The sequence below is a fragment of the Astyanax mexicanus genome, chromosome 4 (genome assembly GCF_023375975.1).
Source record: "Astyanax mexicanus isolate ESR-SI-001 chromosome 4, AstMex3_surface, whole genome shotgun sequence".
Lineage (NCBI taxonomy): Eukaryota > Metazoa > Chordata > Actinopteri > Characiformes > Acestrorhamphidae > Astyanax > Astyanax mexicanus.
The window spans coordinates 16,704,026-16,722,257 of record NC_064411.1 but is presented as its reverse complement, the minus strand read 5'-3'; the positions used below and the strand labels follow the sequence as shown (position 1 = coordinate 16,722,257).

The 18,232-nt window shown below is 38.9% G+C and overlaps 3 protein-coding genes and 1 pseudogene across 9 annotated transcripts in view; 1 reads left to right on the top strand and 3 right to left on the bottom strand.

The window, feature by feature from the left end:
- The window catches only part of LOC111196651 (zinc finger protein 850-like), a 491,117-nt gene that overhangs the window by 92,143 nt on the left and 380,742 nt on the right, over nt 1-18,232 (bottom strand). For 3 of the 7 annotated variants that reach the window (XM_049477321.1, XM_049477324.1, XM_049477323.1), the window contains exon 3: nt 15,265-16,901. The exons of 2 other annotated variants lie outside the window; for them this stretch is intronic. In XM_049477321.1, coding sequence (XP_049333278.1) covers nt 15,931-16,815 — 885 coding nt within the window. In that variant the 5' untranslated portion in view covers nt 16,816-16,901 and the 3' untranslated portion in view covers nt 15,265-15,930. Of the gene's footprint in view, nt 1-15,264; nt 16,980-18,232 lie in introns of those variants that run through there. 2 more of the 7 variants (XM_049477319.1, XM_049477320.1) reach the window with 1 other exon arrangement.
- The window catches only part of LOC125801483 (zinc finger protein 239-like), a 225,484-nt gene that overhangs the window by 95,124 nt on the left and 112,128 nt on the right, over nt 1-18,232 (bottom strand). The window lies entirely within an intron of this gene.
- The window catches only part of LOC125801443 (zinc finger protein 79-like), a 124,749-nt pseudogene that overhangs the window by 105,088 nt on the left and 1,429 nt on the right, over nt 1-18,232 (bottom strand).
- LOC125801542 (N-lysine methyltransferase KMT5A-A-like) lies at nt 765-2,723 on the top strand. The gene is made up of 4 exons (XM_049478364.1): nt 765-913; nt 1,017-1,321; nt 1,711-1,926; nt 2,099-2,723. Exons 3-4 carry the CDS (start codon nt 1,800-1,802, stop codon nt 2,509-2,511), a joined length of 540 nt encoding a protein of 179 aa, XP_049334321.1. The 5' UTR covers nt 765-913; nt 1,017-1,321; nt 1,711-1,799; the 3' UTR covers nt 2,512-2,723.

The following is an 18,232-nucleotide window of genomic DNA, read 5'->3' as shown; positions in this document are numbered from 1 at the left end:
TCTAAATAGCACTGTTAGTTACAAGTTCATATTTATTTTCATGTCTATATTCTAATGTGTTTTTTTCGGTCTTTCATGTTTATCTCTCATGATAGATCTTCAACGCCTGACTACGACCAAGTACTCGAGTCAGCGAAATCTGGCGTCCTCGATATCAGTCGTAGACTGAGAATGGGACAACAGGTGGAAGAGAGTCAGCAGACACTGTTCCGGTACGTCTGTGAGGCGATACTCCTGAAGGAGCATCAACTGGCAGAGAGTGCTGTGCTGAACTTCAAGGTAGCTGTTCTTGCTGTCCTTAATGCCTTGCATTTCTCTCAAATGTTTTATAAAGACAAACTGGCTAATGAAGATATAATTTTTTCACCCATACAGGTAGAGCATTGGGTTTCTCGAACCCCATCAACCAGTGGCATTTTCCTTGAACACTTTGACATCAGCCTGACTCCCCAACAGGAAGAGGTACAAAATGTATAATATATATATATATATATATATAATAGATGTACAATTTTAAATTCAGTTTTGAATGTAGTTTGTCAAAGACAATAAATGAACAATGTTCCTTTTTTATTTTTTGTTTCAATACAGTGGCTGGAGATGTACTTCGCTCACATCAGGTCATGGAGTGTCAAAAAGTCCAGTCCCGATGTTCATGATGGAGGCATCTTCTTTCTGAGCCAGAAAGGAGTTCCTGTGGTGAATCTACCTAATGATATGAAGCGGCTATGGGATTTGTAAGTCCATCAGATTAAAGGCTCATTCAAAAGCACTGCTCCACATATAGCTTTATAATAACATTGTGTGTCTTTTGTTAACACAGGTATCCACAGGCTTCAGGGACCGACCTGCCAGCAGTTGCCCCAGTTGCCCCCCTGCCAGCAGTTGCCCCTGCCAGCAGTTGCCAGCCGAGGTAATTTTAAGCAAGGCATCTTATATAACAAACGCTGTTGTTTTTTCACTGTTGTTGTTTTTACTTATGGATTGGTCTTTATAACACTCGCCCCATCTTTTAGCTCTGCTGCAGGTTCTGAAGAGGGGGATGATGAGCAGCCTTCCTGCTCAGATGCTGTGGGACAGGCAACTGGACAGCCACAGGCTCCAAAGAGGGACCACTCCCCTTCATCCTCTTCGATTGCAAGGAAGCGGAGGGCTAAGTCCACCTGGCTTAGTTTTCTTGACCTGTTTCCGGTGACTGTTCATGCCACGACACCCACATGTGAGGAAATTGTCGGCGGTGGATTTGATCGCGAATCCTTCCGTTACTTTCACAACAAATGGAAGACAGTCCAGCGGGAACAGCGCATCCAATATATCTTGGGTAATGACTTCCTCTCTCTTTTATCAACACACGTTCTCTGGGCAACAAGTCTTATCTACATATAAGATGCAAGAAGAAGAAGAAGAAGAAAAAAATAGTATCAATTTAGAGCCATTTGTTTTACATAAATATATGTACAAAAACAAATATTTACCCGCAAATAAGGGTGGTGCTGGCCATAATGACGCTGAAGGCTGTCAACAATGGCCACACACCCACCCTCTGGGCAGAGGAACCGGGACTCCAAGCTAATTAAAACAAAAAAAAGTGATAACAAATAAACTCAATTATTACTACTCTGTTACACAAGTAATAAAATAATCCATAACTATATTTCTGTCACATGCTCACGTTCTAACCAACTACAATGTCCTCTCTCTTTTTCACAGATAAGTGCAAGTTCAGGAACCGCCCCTCAGAGGCCAGGGTATACCATCGGCTCCGTGCTGAGAACTGGTCGGCCAACTGTCCAAGCGCCATGGATGTGGTCAAGTCTTGGCTCCCCGTAAAGGACCACATCAAGAGTCCAGACATTATCCGCCATATTCAGGAACAGTCTTGGAAAGGACTTTGCCTGAAAGACTTTGGGCCACCAAAGAACAAAGGTAAGGCCATTTGATATTATGCCAGGATTCTATTAAACGTGTCATATTTTAATATTTGTTTGCATTTTTTATATTACCACCCTAACCATTAACATTTTTAATATTACCACCCTTACCATTAATTCTTTTTAATAGTACCACCCTAACCACTATGTCTTATTCTCTTTTGAAGGGGTGATTGCGACAATGCCCTTTTCCAAGGGAGAGGTGGTCTGCGACTACCATGGAGAGTACGTCACCCAAGAAGAAGGGAATCGGAGAATGCAACAGCTTTTCGACGAAGCCTGTTACGTCTTCTTCTTTGCGGGACGTGGGGAAAAGTTCTGCATAGACGCCCAACATTCTCCATGCCAGTGTCACCCACACCAGGACACGTTTGGTCGTTGGATGAACCATTCAAGGAGAAGTCCAAATGTGAAGCCACACGTGTTCAAACTCCCACTCACAGAGGGAACAAGATGGCATCCCATTTTCCTCGCGCTAACGGACATTCAGGTCAACCAGGAACTACTTTGGGACTACGGTGTTCTCAGTGACGAGGGACTTGGAGGCGAAACTGTTGGACTGGACTGGCTGAATACTTGAATTCCTGGACAACAACATACCCCTCTGCCATCTCATATGAACTCACTGCACGCGGCACTTTACTTCACCCTGCACCACAACTCATTCTGTACCTGTACTGTCGCCTACTAGACTTCACACACACACTGTAGATTATTTGCACATTTATATAGCATTGTGCAATTGAAATGTGTATATAGTGTTGCACTCAGGATTTTCAGTCACTTGTACACCTGTACTATTTTTTTACATATATATATATATGTATATTTATAATGACAAATTGAATTGTGCAGTTTTTCATTTTTAATAAATAAAAAAACTATCAAGTCATATGCGTGTTTGTTGTTGAAAAATATTGGAATTGGACAGCATTCTACATCACACCTATATGACACCATGCCATTTCCAATTTAAAAGACTTATTTCCCCATCTGTGAGGAATCTCTGTAGATGAGATCTCAGATGAGGAAACATCTGTAGCCAAAATCTGGAAGCAATGTGAGATAGGGAACCCCCTCAAAAGTCGAGTGTCATTCTCCTCATAGCTCCCCATTCAAAATGTAACGAATAAATACCCCGACCTAGGTATTTCTCGGTATAAGTAGGTTTATTAGGGCGACTAGACAGACAGATTGACACATTTTGGGCTATCTGAGACCTTTGGTTAGGGAGTTAGGGAATTCGTTTACTAAAGTGTCTTTGTTTACCAAATTGTATATTTTAAGTTTTTGAATAATAATAATAATAATAATAATAATAATAGTAATATAATAAACCTAAATACACCCACATAAAGTGCATTACCTTGACTTACCAATTCTCCGCATTAACCTAATACCTATTTGAATATACACTGCTCAAAAAATAAAGGGAACACTCAAATAACACAATATAACTCCAAGTAAATCAAACTTCTGTGAAATTAAACTGTCCACTTAGGAAGCAACACTGATTGACAATCAATTTCACCTGCTGTTGTGCAAATGGAATAGACAACAGGTGGAAATTATTGGCAATTAGCAAGACACACTCAATAAAGGAGTGGTTCTGCAGGTGGGGACCACAGACCACTTCTCAGAACCTATGCTGTCTGGTTGATGTTTTGGTCAGTTTTGAATGTTGATGGTGCTTTCACACTCGTGGTAGCATGAGACGGACTCTACAACCCACACAAGTGGCTCAGGTAGTGCAGCTCATCCAGGATGGCACATCAATGCGAGCTGTGGCAAGAAGGTTTGCTGTGTCTGTCAGCGTAGTGTCCAGAGGCTGGAGGCGCTACCAGGAGACAGGCCAGTACACCAGGAGACTTGGAGGAGGCCATAGGAAGGCAACAACCCAGCAGCAGGACCGCTACCTCCGCCTTTGTGCAAGAAGGAACAGGAGGAGCACTGCCAGAGCCCTGCAAAATGACCTCCAGCAGGCCACAAATGTGCATGTGTCTGCACAAACGGTTAGAAACCGACTCCATGAGGATGGTATGAGGGCCCGACGTCCACAGATGGGGGTTGTGCTCACAGCCCAACACCGTGCAGGACGCTTGGCATTTGCCAGAGAACACCAGGATTGGCAAATTCTCCACTGGCGCCTTGTGCTCTTCACAGATGAAAGCAGGTTCACACTGAGCACATGACAGACGTGACAGAGTCTGGAGACGCCGTGGAGAGCGGTCTGCTGCCTGCAACATCCTTCAGCATGACCGGTTTGGCAGTGGGTCAGTAATGGTGTGGGGTGGCATTTCTTTGGAGGGCCGCACAGCCCTCCATGTGCTCACCAGAGGTAGCCTGACTGCCATTAGGTACCGAGATGAGATCCTCAGACCCCTTGTGAGACCATATGCTGGTGCGGTTGGCCCTGGGTTCCTCCTAATGTAGGACAATGCTAGACCTCATGTGGCTGGAGTGTGTCAGCAGTTCCTGCAAGATGAAGGCATTGAAGCTATGGACTGGCCCGCCCGTTCCCCAGACCTGAATCCGATTGAGCACATCTGGGACATCATGTCTCGCTCCATCCACCAACGTCACGTTGCACCACAGACTGTCCAGGAGTTGGCGGATGCTTTAGTCCAGGTCTGGGAGGAGATCCCTCAGGAGACCATCCGCCACCTCATCAGGAGCATGCCCAGGCGTTGTAGGGAGGTCATACATGCACGTGTAGGCCACACACAATACTGAGCCTCATTTTGACTTGTTTTAAGGACATTACATTAAAGTTGGATCAGCCTGTAGTGTGTTTTTTCACTTTAATTTTGTGTGTGGCTGCAAATCCAGGCCTCCATTGGTTAATACATTTGATTTCCATTGATGATTTTTGTGTGATTTTGTTGTCAGCACATTCAACTTTGTACAGAACAAAGTATTCAATGAGAATATTTCATTCATTCAGATCTAGGATGTGTTATTTGAGTGTTCCCTTTATTTTTTTGAGCAGTGTAATTAAACTCATTTTACACTGTTGTTCTGACTGTTGTTTTATATCTCAGCCACTAGATGGCACTGCTAATGTTTGTCAACTGTTCCTTTGATTAAGTCTGATTTGCTAGTTAAATCACATGATGAGGTTTAAAGGTCAGTACAGCCATTTTAGATTGAGCTGTGTGTGTGATGAAGCAGGTGGCTTCATCTCTCTCCATCCTCACGTTGTGTGCCTTGGACATCACTGTTTGTGAGTAAAGCTTTGTCTATTTTGTTTTGAGATGTGGATGAGCAGAGTATTGAACACATTTGTGAGCTGTTGGTAATGTTAGATTCTTTGTGGATACAGGGCAGGGTGCTTTGCTAGTATATTGGTGTATTTTGTAATTGTACTGATGTTTTTTCCTAAACTTAAGATATGTGATGTTTGTTTGCAGTTTCACAAAAAGAAATTGGGAATCTGGATAAATTAAACACTGAAGAAACTGAAACACCTTTGGTCCAGCTCTTTATTCAACCCCAACTGTTTAGCTATCTGTCAAGTTGTGCTAAGCTACAGGCAATAAGGACAGAATAGTGAAAAAACACTGCAAAGCGGGCACCTAACACAGGATTAGTGGTGAAGCATTCATCTATACATCAGCCTTGTAGAAGTTGATAGTTATGGAAGGAGCAGACAAAACAGAGGGACAGCAAACTCATGAGATGAGGTCAGTCACCTCTAGCTCATCTTTGGCTTCAAAAAGATCTGCTGCTAATATGGCTGCTGCTCAAGCTCGAGCAAGAGCAGAGGCAGCACGTGCACGAGCCAGTTTCATCGACAAAGAAACAGCTGTTAGACTAGAAAAGGTTCGTACGTTTTTAAGGTACGTTGATGGCTATTCAACAAGAAAAAGAGGTCGCTGCTGCTTTGGCTGAAGCAAAAGTATTTGAGGAGGCTGCAGAGCTCAACTTTGATGGAAGTCAGAAGAACAGATCTACCTGCAGTAGATCCAAAAGAGCACACCAGCAATTACGTAGAACAGCTTTTTCAAACACAAGCACACCGGTGCCCACCACCTTCACCCATTCCTCAAAAAAGCTATGTCAAACAGGAAGATGAGGCTCATCAAGTGCAGGCAGGCTCTGAACCACCTATGCCCAGTCTCTCATATTATGGTGAAAGTGCAGCTCAAGAGGCCACATCACATCCCAAAGGTCTGAAAAGAGAAAAGAATCAGCAACCTTTAACACATCCTACAGATCAGCATCCTCCTGCACAAGCTTATACAGCTTCTCAGACACATCCTGCTCCACATGAAGACACCGCAGTAAGTGACTTAGGTTGATTTAGGCTCCATAGGGGGTTAGAGCATTTTAACAGGTTAACTCAGTAAAGGACTGTTTATTAGCTGATCAGTTGGATCTGGTGGAAAACACACAATTTTAGGGCAGAGACCAGGGCTAAGAAACTGCTTTAAACTACATACATAAAGTACTCTACTAAATTCTGGCTACCCTCTACATCCAGCCAATAAATTTTCGTTCATTATAGCCGTAGACAGCTGCAGTTTATTAATCATACTGTGTGCTGATTCAGAGACGTGTATTTTTAACCAGCTATCAGAAACATCTCATCACAGTTTACATGGTTAGCTCCGTTAATAACCTTTCTTTTACAAAAATCGCCGTATATCCAGATCCGGTTTAACATCAGCTACGGCCCAAACACGCTGCTAAATCTCACAGCCAGGGAGGGGCTCCCCTATACCAGCACACTGACTCCTCCGCGCCGCAAAAACAGCAAGCTGATTGGCTGTTTCTCCTGAGAGGCGGAACTTAATTCCTGAACCGGCTCCGTGATTGGTCCGGTCTGTCTCCTCATTAATAGGCTGTATGCACGCCCTCTTCCGCATTACGAGTCAGCCAGCTTAATCACTTCCAGTCTAGCTAGTAAACAGAGCAGCTATGGCGTTTTTCACTCGCTCACTGCAGGATTTGCCCAGGATTACGGTCAATGGTGTTACTCGTCTTATTCAGACACTGTGCCAGACGTCAGCACCTATGAAGGAAAAGGGCTTCAAACTCTACATTTCAAGCTACATCCACAACTATGAAGGTAAGATCCGGCCGTGTAATGTTAGCCCTTAATTAAACAGTTTGTTTACTAGCTAGTGCTAGCGTAGTGATATTACTAATGTAATGTGTCTGCGTGATCAAATGTTCCTAACGTGATTGTCGATCTCAGTTTCAAACAAGGATTCAAGGACAGGAGAGGTTACCATCAGGGCTGAGTGCTTTAGATCAATGAGGAGAAGCCAAAAACCTCACAGTTTGAGCGAAAGGGAAAGTTATCCTGCAGGTTCAGTGCAGGCTGGTTCATGAGACAGGTTCCTGTTTGTCAAATCAGGTGTCTGAGAATTTATATCAAAGCTTTAAATCTAATACTGCAAAATGCTACTGTAAGTACATAATTGGTACTATATTTCATCATAAATATTAGTGTAAAATCTATACAAGTATACTGATTCACAGAAAATAGATTGCCTTCTGAGTTTTGTTACTATCACACATGTTCAGTGTGAAATGTCAATGAGTAAAGTGAGAATACCAATGTTTTGGCTTCAGTTTTACTTTTAAAATTTCATACTGATAAACTGTAGTAAGATGGTCCATACCGGTATTTGTTTTTCAGAACTTCTCACTCTACTCATGTATTCTGTATAAAACGGGTTCATATTTAGAAAGTAATGTTTTCATCTTTAACTGCACTTGCAACACAGTATGTATTAAAACAGATTTGTGTTGTGTTTTTTTTACAGGTTGTGCTTTGTGATTCCCATCCAGTGCAGTTACAAAGCTGCCAGTGTGCATGTGTGGCAGGTACAGCTTTGTGCAGCCATGTGGCTGCTCTTCTGTACCTGACTGCACATTATTTTCAGATTAAGATCTGAGACTGAACAGAAGTGGCATAAACCAAGGACAATGGTAACTAATGTTTTTACATGGGACTCTGATTTTATATACTTATAATTGTTTGTTTACTGAAATTTATTTTTGTGTACATCCAGGGTGTAAGACCTGGTCCAGTGAGTGAGATGACCATTCTTTCAGCCAGGCCGAAGGAAAGAAGGCTAGCAGAAGGCATCAGGTAGTTATCATTGTTGTGATATGAGTGTGTATATATATTCAGGAGAAATCTGGAACTAAACTTTGTTCTACAGCTTGGCTCAGCATATAACCTACTTACCTAAAAATTAAAATTCTTGTTACTTTTTACTGAGTTTATATATCTTTGCATATCTTAAATCATATGTGGTGCTTTAAGATAAATGAATTAAGTGTAATTTGCTTAGGTGCCTAAAACATTTGCTCAGTACTGTATGTACGCATGCATACACACACATTAGTACATCTTAGGGCTGACGGCAAATAATCGATTAATCGTTGGTCGACCAAAAAAATAACTAGTCGACCAAATTCCATTGGTCGATTGGTCGCAGGAAAAAAAGCTGCTCTTGTCAAAGCACTTCTGGGACTTTTAATTTCAACGGCGTGACAAAGGAAGACGTGACACGAATTTGCCGTTGGTGATTTGTTTGACAAGGACAGAAGGCATTCTGGCCATGTCTGGAAGGAGCTCTAAAATATGGGATCACTACATAACTGACAAAATAGCTGACGCTGGACATGCGACCTGTGAATATCGTCAGTGGTGAGGGATTTAAAAATCTAATTTAATGCCTCGAGCCCGGATACAGCCTGCCAGGACGTGAAACAGTGATGCTTGCTTTTAAGAGCAAATACAGCACAACAAAACAAACACTTCAGGACGAGATCGAAAACTGTAAAGCACTCAGCTCCACAACGGATATATGGATATCTAACCAGATGGAAAGTTACATGACTGTCACCGCGCATTTTATTTCTGATAACTGGTGACTGCATTCATTCGTGCTGGAAACTAAAGAGTTGGGAGTGAGCCACACAGCTGCTAACATAGCAGAGCGACTCAGTGAAGTAATGGCAGTTTAGAATCCCCGCTGAAAAAAGGGTCGCTCTCGTACACGGCAATGCCGCGAACATGGTGCTGTGCGCCGATCAGTTATCTCGTAACCCGTCCTGGGGTAAGTTCGTTGCAGGGCACACATTAGATTGTTGTTTTTGTCCATTCTTTTGTTTTGTTTATATATAATTTTTTCCTTTCAATTTGGTTTGTTTAATTTAATCCCCAAACGCGTGTTTGTTTTTCCGTTTTTTTCAGTATTACAAGTCTTAGTCATTTTCTTTGGTTGTGTGGTGAATTTCGTTTTTTTTTTTTTTTTTTATTCGTTAGATTATATTTTTGTCAACATTTTGGGTTTATTTTCGTTTGTTATTTTTCTAATAATAATAGTAAATACATAATTGATTTTCTTTTGTTATTTTTTTACGGGGCGAATAACAAAATGTAATGCAATAGTTACTTTTACTGCTAATAGTTATAGTGGAGTAACTCCGTTAGTAAGTTAGTTACTTTTTTGGAGGAGTAACTAGTAACTATAACAAATCACTTTTTTAAAGTAAGGTGCCCAACACTGGTGGTAAATTAGCATAGACGCGGCAACCGGGCATTAAAGATAAAACTTCACAGATGTGTATCCCGGTCAAAATATATATTTTTTATTTTTTTATGGGGGGGTTGTGGGGGGATAGTGTTGGGGGTCGATTAGTCGATTAGTTGGAGTAAATGACGGCCACTGGTCGACCAACAAAATCCTTGGTCGTGGACAGCCTTAGTACATCTAAAAAAAAATTACAAAGCTGAAAAATGTCATTGCATTTGGGCTTATACTTTAGCAGACTAATATATATATATATATATATAATAGGGCTGCAGCTATCGATTATTTTTGTAATCGGGTACTCTACTGAAAAATCGATTCGATTAATCGAGTAATCGGATAAAACATTTTTTTTTTTGTTAAAGAGCAATTAAAAAGGCATTTTACTTAGTAATGAATGACCAATTGGTTTCCTTTTTAGATAAGTTATATTTTTTAATTCACAACATACATTTCCAAATTGCAAATACAAATAAATAAAACACAATAAATAAATAAATACCACAATAAAAAAAATATTAGTAATTACATTACTTTCACATTAGGATTTCTTGTAAATATCAAATATTGTGTATAAATCAATAAAAAAGGCATAAACATCGTCTTTGTGTTGTGCATCTTAGCTTCTGAACAGCAGAGAAGTTGTCAGTTCTGCCAGTGTTGGATCAGTGCGCTGCATTCTTTTACCACCAAGCCACTTCTCCAAAATATATCAGGACCTGTGCAATAATTGTGATACACAAGTATTACAAATGTTGCTTTTTTCTTTATTTATATGTTGGACTACTTGGGTCTAATTACATCACTAAGACTAATAACTCTAATAATAAGTTAATGGTCGTGCATTTATGAACACTAAGATTGAAACCTATCGCACTGGGGCACATTAGACACTAGTGGTAATTAATATTTTATCCAATAAATAAGAGACACACTTCCTTTTATGAACAACAGTGTTCATACAGTTTTTGTCTCACCGGCCAAATGTACTCTTAGATGAAGAAATTATGCATTTAGTTTTCAGCCAAAGTAACTTCAGTTTAGCTAACTTTTAACATTTTTATTTTTTATATTCTGAACTCCACAGCGCTGTGTTTACTGTTTACATAAAGCACGTATGAACTTGTCTCTGTTCTAATAAACTAACCACACATTATAGACAGTGCTTCTATTAATTCACACTCCAAAGCGCTGTCGTTTTGTTATTAATTCACACTAATGTTAATGTCATTGATTTATTATAAGGTATATTTACCTGCTCTCTCTGCGTCCTATAATTATTTACAGGAGGTTACAGTCAGTATATAATACAGTATAATTATTTTCAGATGGTTACAGTCAGTATATAATAAAGAATAATTATCTACAGAAGGATATATTTAGTATATAATAAAGTATAGTTATTTACAGAAGGATATATTTAGTATATAATAAAGTATAGTTATTTACAGCAGGTTATATTCGGTATATAATAAAGTATAATTATTTACTGGAGGTTATATTCAGTATATAATAAAGTATAATTATGTACAGGAGGTTATTGTCAGTATATAATAAAGTATATTTTTTTCAGATGGTTACAGTCAATACATAACAGTATAATTATTTACAGGAGGTTAAAGTCAATATACAGTACTGTGCAAATGTTTTAGGCACCAAAGCACATTACTTAAAACCAATAAGAGTTTGTGAGAGTGTGCCTAAAAATGTCATGTAACATTTTAGCAGATGCAAATTCACATAAATACAGTGAAAAATATCAAGAATTTCTCAGTTTTAAGAAGGTAGTTTATGTCACATGATCTGGTCTGGAGAACAAAGTTTACTTCTAGATTTATTCTGGATGCCCCCAGCCAGTGTGTAGATGTGGATGTGTTCAGTTCCATCAACAGCTGATTTAAAACCATTAAGCAACGATTCACCAAACAAGCTGCTCCTAAGATGACAACAATAAATAATTCTAGACTCCCATGAGGAGATCTTTAGAGATGTTATATTGAACACAGTGATGTAAAATCAATATATTTAGATATGTTATATCTATTTATTGTAATATTAGTGTTTTACTGAGCTAAGAAACACCTACTGTCCTGATAAAAAAAGCTTCATAATTTCTGCATGTGCCTAAAACTTTAACACAGTACTGTATAATAAAGTATAATTATTTACAAAAGGTTACAGTCAGTATATAATACAGTATAATTATTTACAGGAGGTTATATTTAGTATATAATAAAGTACAATTATTTACAGAATGTTACAGTCAGTATATAATACAGTATAATTATTAATTATTTACATGTATACATATTTGCAAATGTAATGCTGTTATGTTTTTCCTTTTGTATGACCTGGGGTGCGGTTCCCGTACAACGACGGAGCCTAGCATTAAACTAATGTGGTACGATGCATCGTCAAACTAACTAACATCTGAAGTATGACCGTTTCCCGAAACCATCGTACTTTGTTGGAACCACAGAAGTCTGAACTATGTTGGTTTGAACCACCGTGGTCTTAACTAAGGTGTTTCCAGATGTGTTCGGCCAGACTTTCCCAGCAGAATGTGCAAAACTCACAATCTTTAAAATATTATGCCAAAAATATGTTACTAATGTATCATTTAGGCTATTTATATTGTAATTATCACCAGAACATGAACGGACAACAATACTATTAATAAAATAACAATGAACTGCAAGTAAAATTTACACAATAATTGCTATATATTCATTATTAATTGTAACAGACAGTGTTACTTTAAAAAAACATACACATATTTGCTATTGCAATATTTTTTTTAAATAAAATAATCACCATTCTGAATGAGTCTTATTAATATGAGACATGAGAAATGTGTGTTACTCAGTGGCTCAGCAGAGCGCCTACGATGGTGCAGCGGGCCGTGTTCTGTCGAATTGTGCAACCCATCGAGATGTGCTTCTTAACACCAGTCATGCGTCATGCGTGGAAAAAATATTTATATATTTATTATTTTTTTATGGTAATTCTGTTCTTTTTGGGTGCATTAAACAACCAGAAACCCCTTGCCATTATTTCTGAGTATTACAAATGCGTAAATGACAGCTGATAATAATGAAAGTAATAATAAGTGAGCAATGAAAAAAAATAAGGCTTATAATCACCCCTAATAACTCTAAACTGACTCCTGATATTTTGATTCAGGCTTTCCAAATATCCTACCGAAAGCATGTTTAAATATGGGGCTTTTTCTAGCAATTTTATATTTAAAAATTAAATATGCACTAGGGTAGTACGGTTTGACAGGGTAGCAAAACTCGACAGAACACCGGATGGAAACCTAGTTCGAATCCCAGTCGTGGTTTTATTCTCTTAATGTTTTTTTTTTCATAATGGCAATTAATGTTTGTGATGTTGTCAATAGGCCTGACACATCACCAGCACTTCTTTATACATCATGTTGATTATTGTTTGTAACCTGTAAATACTCACCTCATATCTTTCCTCAGTGGTCTTCCAGCTCTCTCAGGGGTGATCGAAGGGCCCTCGATTCACTTGTGGGGAGGGGGGTTTGGACTACGGCTCCGTAAAACCTGTGGGGGAAGAAAAGGGGAAATGTGATTAATAAACTGTTGTAGAGATACTTACCGGTAATATTATTTTGGTTATGTAGTGACGTCTGTAAATAACTGGATCCAGTAATGTATAGATTATTGTTGGTTTGTGTATGTTAGTATATTTTAGACACCCCTATTAATGGTGGCAGCCAATTGCTTGGTGGGAGGGGCTATGGCCTTAAAAGGGGAGGCGTGTCTAAACAAGGGAGGTTTTGTTTTTTTTTTTTTGGTTTGGGTTCCTAGTGGCAGAGGGAAATGGCGCTGATAGAGGGAGATTGGGTTTTTATGCAGCAAGCCAGCTGTCGCCCTTTACTGGCTGATGTTTAGTCAGATAGCCCTCATCATTTTTTTTTAAAACTTATTACATTTCTTTCTTTTTGTACAGTTTTTCTTTGGTTGTTTTGCTGCGTGCTGAAAACGAAAAATAAAAATCACTGGGACTTATCACTTACCTTGGATGTGTTCGTCTCTCTCTGGTTGGAGAAGCCCGCCTTTCAGTCCTTACACTCATCCCCACGTAAACCCAACACCAGCTTCACTCACAATGTTATTATTTTTTACATATATATTAATGTAGCCTACATATTTCTACGTATTTCCTGTAATATATTATTTAACAAATACTAATTGATAACATTTGTATAGGCCTAGAAACACACGTTGTATTGGCTAAATGATACATTTTCTTTATTCACACTCTGTCTGGCCCTGTTACCTCCAGAGGATAATTAGGTAATTCAAAACACCTGCTTATTACATGTCTCTATTTATTTTAAGACACTTTTTACTTAGTTTTTTCTTGTTATGAATATATTATTAAAAGACACCTTCTTGCCCACTGTATGGATATATTTGTTTCACTGGGTACAAACAATGCAAACATACCCTCAAAGGTCCTTAGGGTACAGGTGTTTACGTTAAAGCCATTTTAGAGTATTACCCCAGTGACAGTTTAATAGCCTTATTCACAGAGTGCATATAGCACAGTGAGTTTAAAAAAAATAATTATTAACTATTTCATAAATGTGCACAGCACAAGTTATCTTTACTCAAGAGATGCCTGCTTGAATAATTAACATACATCTTTCCAAGACTCTAAAATACATTTTTGCTAAAGAGCACTTCAGTGCACTTTTTTCACTACACTGAATTCATGTTTGCCAAATAAAGCTAAATGTTAAAGACATACATTAAAAACGGACTGAATTTTATTATTTTACCTGGGCGCACATGGGTAAAAGTGAAGTGGCTCAATTAATGTAATTAACACAAACATTAAAAAAAAAGGTACACTTGACATCTTAAATCCTCGTGCAGCAATATTAATGTGATTTATCAGCTTTCTGAATCCTACCGTCCATCGTCTGCACTAATAACCAGGAACTAAGCTCCTAACGACAGGTCTAGAGCTGTAGTTGGAACGACGCAGCTGAACCACGGTAGTTGCGAACATTCGCTGGAACTACGGTTTTGGGAAACACCTGAGTAGCTTAACTAAGTTTCACACTATGCAAGTTACTAACGTGGTTACCTCCATAGTTCCAACCACGCTTTTGGGAAACACGTGCGTCGCAGCTGCATCGTCCAGACTATGTAAGTTGCTAACGTAGTTAGCAACTACGCTTTTGGGAAACGTACCCCAGATCTGTGCAGAAGTGGAAAAAATAAATAAATAAACACACCGCTCCTCACGCGGGATTGAACCCATGTTGTCAGGGTCGCGGTCCCACTGCTCCGGCTGTTGAATTGGGACATGGCCGTGAAAAAACGCCTTTATAAGGAGATAGTGAGCCTGGGCGAGAATGGGCGGAAAAACGAGAACGGACGAAAACTAAAGTCACGCCGAGTGCGACAGAGAGACAGGCGAGGAATTTTGTATAACTGGATCATTCTGAATTCTAATTAAATACTCCTGGCATAGAAGATGCTTCTGCTACTTTTAACAGAGTGACAGACGGTAACAGAGTGACCAACAAGACTGTACTGTGCTTAAAACATGTTCTGTCTCTGTTTGCACTTCAAGCAGAGTCTTAATATGACTGGTTATGCATAGTTACATTACAAGAGATTTAGGAGAAAAAAAACACAAACCATAGTCTTAATATAACTGGATATGACAATCTCAGGCCTATAGGTTTCATGTCAAACATGTGTTGAGAAAACACAATGAGACTGGAGATCTGCAATATAAAAGCAGTTTATTAAAACACACATGGGTAAATATAGAGGTGAAGTTATACAAAGATAATAGTTTGTACTGGATAAAAACAATTAAGAAACTACATTATTTGGATATTCTTAGTAACTTTGGAGATTAAAAAAACCATAAGCAACATTTAATATTCAATAAGGAAAAGATAAGAGAGTATAAAACTTGAGTAATACAACACAACCAAATATCTCTCTATATCCCTCTATAGTAACAGATTTTTAATTGGACTGAACCATAGACAAACAAGAACACCAGCAGAGGGAGTGAATGAGCCTGTAACCTTACTGCGCAACAGTAACTAACCTAAAAACTGAGCTCTGTCTCACAAAGAATGTCCTGGAATATTCAAACTTACAAGACATACAAACATAACATGGAATTCTATACACATCATCCCTGGATAAGAATAGTTTTGCTGAACCTGTAAAATCCATTGTTAAATACAGTTCATATTTGTTTCTGGTGGAATTTATGATTTGCGCTTTTAATTGCCATGGGACAAATTTGGGAAATTTTTCTCTCCTGTGTGAATGTGCTGGTGTTTTTTGAGATCACTCTGGGTAGTAAAACTCTTCCCACAGTCTGAGCAATGATACGATTTCTCTCCTGTGTGAATGCACTGATGCATTTTGAGATTACTCTGTTGAGTAAAACAGTTCCCAGTCTGAGCAGTGATACGGTTTCTCTCCTGTGTGAATGCGCTGGTGATTTTTGAGAGCACTCTGTTCAGTAAAACTCTTCCCGCAGTCCGAGCAGTGATATGGTTTCTCTCCTGTGTGAATGCGCTGATGTTGTTTGAGAGTACTCTGGGTAGTAAAAATCTTCCCACAGTCTGAGCAGTGATATGGTTTTACTCCTGTGTGAATGCGCTGGTGTATTTTAAGATTACTCTGTTGATTAAAACTCCTCCCACAGTCTGAGCAGTGATACGGTTTCTCTCCTGTGTGAATGCGCTGGTGACTTTTGAGATGACTCTGTTGATTAAAACTCTTCCCACAGTCTGAGCAGTAATACGGTTTCTCTCCTGTGTGAATGCGCTGGTGTTGTTGGAGATGACTCTGTCGATTAAAACTCCCCCCACAGTCTGAGCAGTGATACGGTTTCTCTCCTGTGTGAATGCGCTGGTGATTTTTGAGATTACTCTGATGATTAAAACTCTTCCCACAGTCTGAGCAGTGATACAGTTTCTCTCCTGTGTGAATGCGCTTGTGACTTTTGAGACTACTCTGTTGAGTGAAACTCCTCCCACAGTCTGAGCAGTGATACGGTTTCTCTCCTGTGTGAATGCGCTGGTGACTTTTGAGAGTACTCTGTTCAGTAAAACTCTTCCCACAGTCTGAGCAGTAATACGGTTTCTCTCCTGTGTGAATGCGCTGGTGAATTTTGAGATGACTCTGTGTAGTAAATCTCTTTCCACAGTCTGAGCAGTGATACAGTTTCTCTCCTGTGTGAATGCGCTGGTGTTTTTGGAGAGTACTCTGTTTAGTAAAACTCTTGACAGAGTGCTGATGTTTCTCCATGTCGGGACTTGGCTTCAATTGTCTGTTAAATGTAGCAAACTGTTTCTGTGTGTTCTGGAGATTCTTCTGGATGGCTTCTGCTTCACCTCTTTCAGCAGTTTAACTTTGCTCTTAGTTAAATATCCTGGTTGTTGGTGATGAATTTCAGGAGAATAATTTCATTTCTGGAAAACACAAAGAAAAATGTCATTAAATATTTAAATACAAGCAGGTCAATTAACTGAAGAGAACTGCCTAAATCAGTTACACTATACTTATAAAACTACTGGGACATCTTCATTTACCACAAAAGCTTCTGTACTTTTATCCCAGTCGAAGTCCATAGTGTAAGGGGGTGCTGGTGGTCCTCCAGCCACTAGAAGGAGGCCACCTTTTGTCACTCAAAATAATCAGTCTGACACCTGTTTACTGCCTTTATAAGGACTGAATAGAATAATAGAATAGAATAGTCCGATTGAGGTCATTTAGAATATTTCTATCCAATTGGATGAGGTGGATAATCCTATAAATAATCCGATACGAAGAAGAATAACAGCCTTGTAAACACCTGTACCCGATTACATCCCCAATCATAATGTTTAAGTATGTTTGCGCATGTACCACAGCGTTTTAGGGCCACTCTAAAAAAAAAATAATAATAATAAAACAGTTGACTTTGAGATTAAAGTTTATTAGGAGAGAAGATATATTTGTATTATTTTAGGTAAATTTAACTTTAACCACTTAAGCTGCAGTTTAGGAGCGGAGCAGAGGGATACGAGCGCTCATGAGCTGTTAAATAATCACCATCATTTATCTGCATGTAAGATGCTGATTATTAATGCTGTAGTGTTACAGTTACTGTACATAATACAGTGTCCAGATTTTCTTGTGGCAGCCTCCTAGAAGACCTGCACAGATTTTTTTGTTCCTTTCGTTCCATGTAGTTCATATTTAATAAAATATAATAATAATCTTTAATGACTGAAAATGAACTGAATAAGATGAGCTTTCACTTAATTGATCAATAGTACCATTTTGACCACCCCAAAGAGAAGCACTTACTCCATTAAATAATCAATGCTTCACTTTGTGATGGTCACCATGAATAAACATATCATTTTTTTTACAGACAAAATTTACCATGCAAGTTAACACTGTTCAGAAATTTACACCAAATTGATACCTTTTTAACACTGTTTATGTAATAAATGCTAAAGTTGTACCAGATGGACTTGATCCTCACTGTTGATGGTAAACTTCAAGTGATGCCCCAACTTGTTTGCACTTACATTTCAATTTAGGTAAGATGGCTACAGTTAAGAGTGACACTCAGAGATAGAAGAGATATAAATGTGCACAAGTTTATCAGAAAAATGTATTTCGTTGTTAGAGTCACTTCAAACTACCCCAACAAATAGCACTTACTAATTACTAT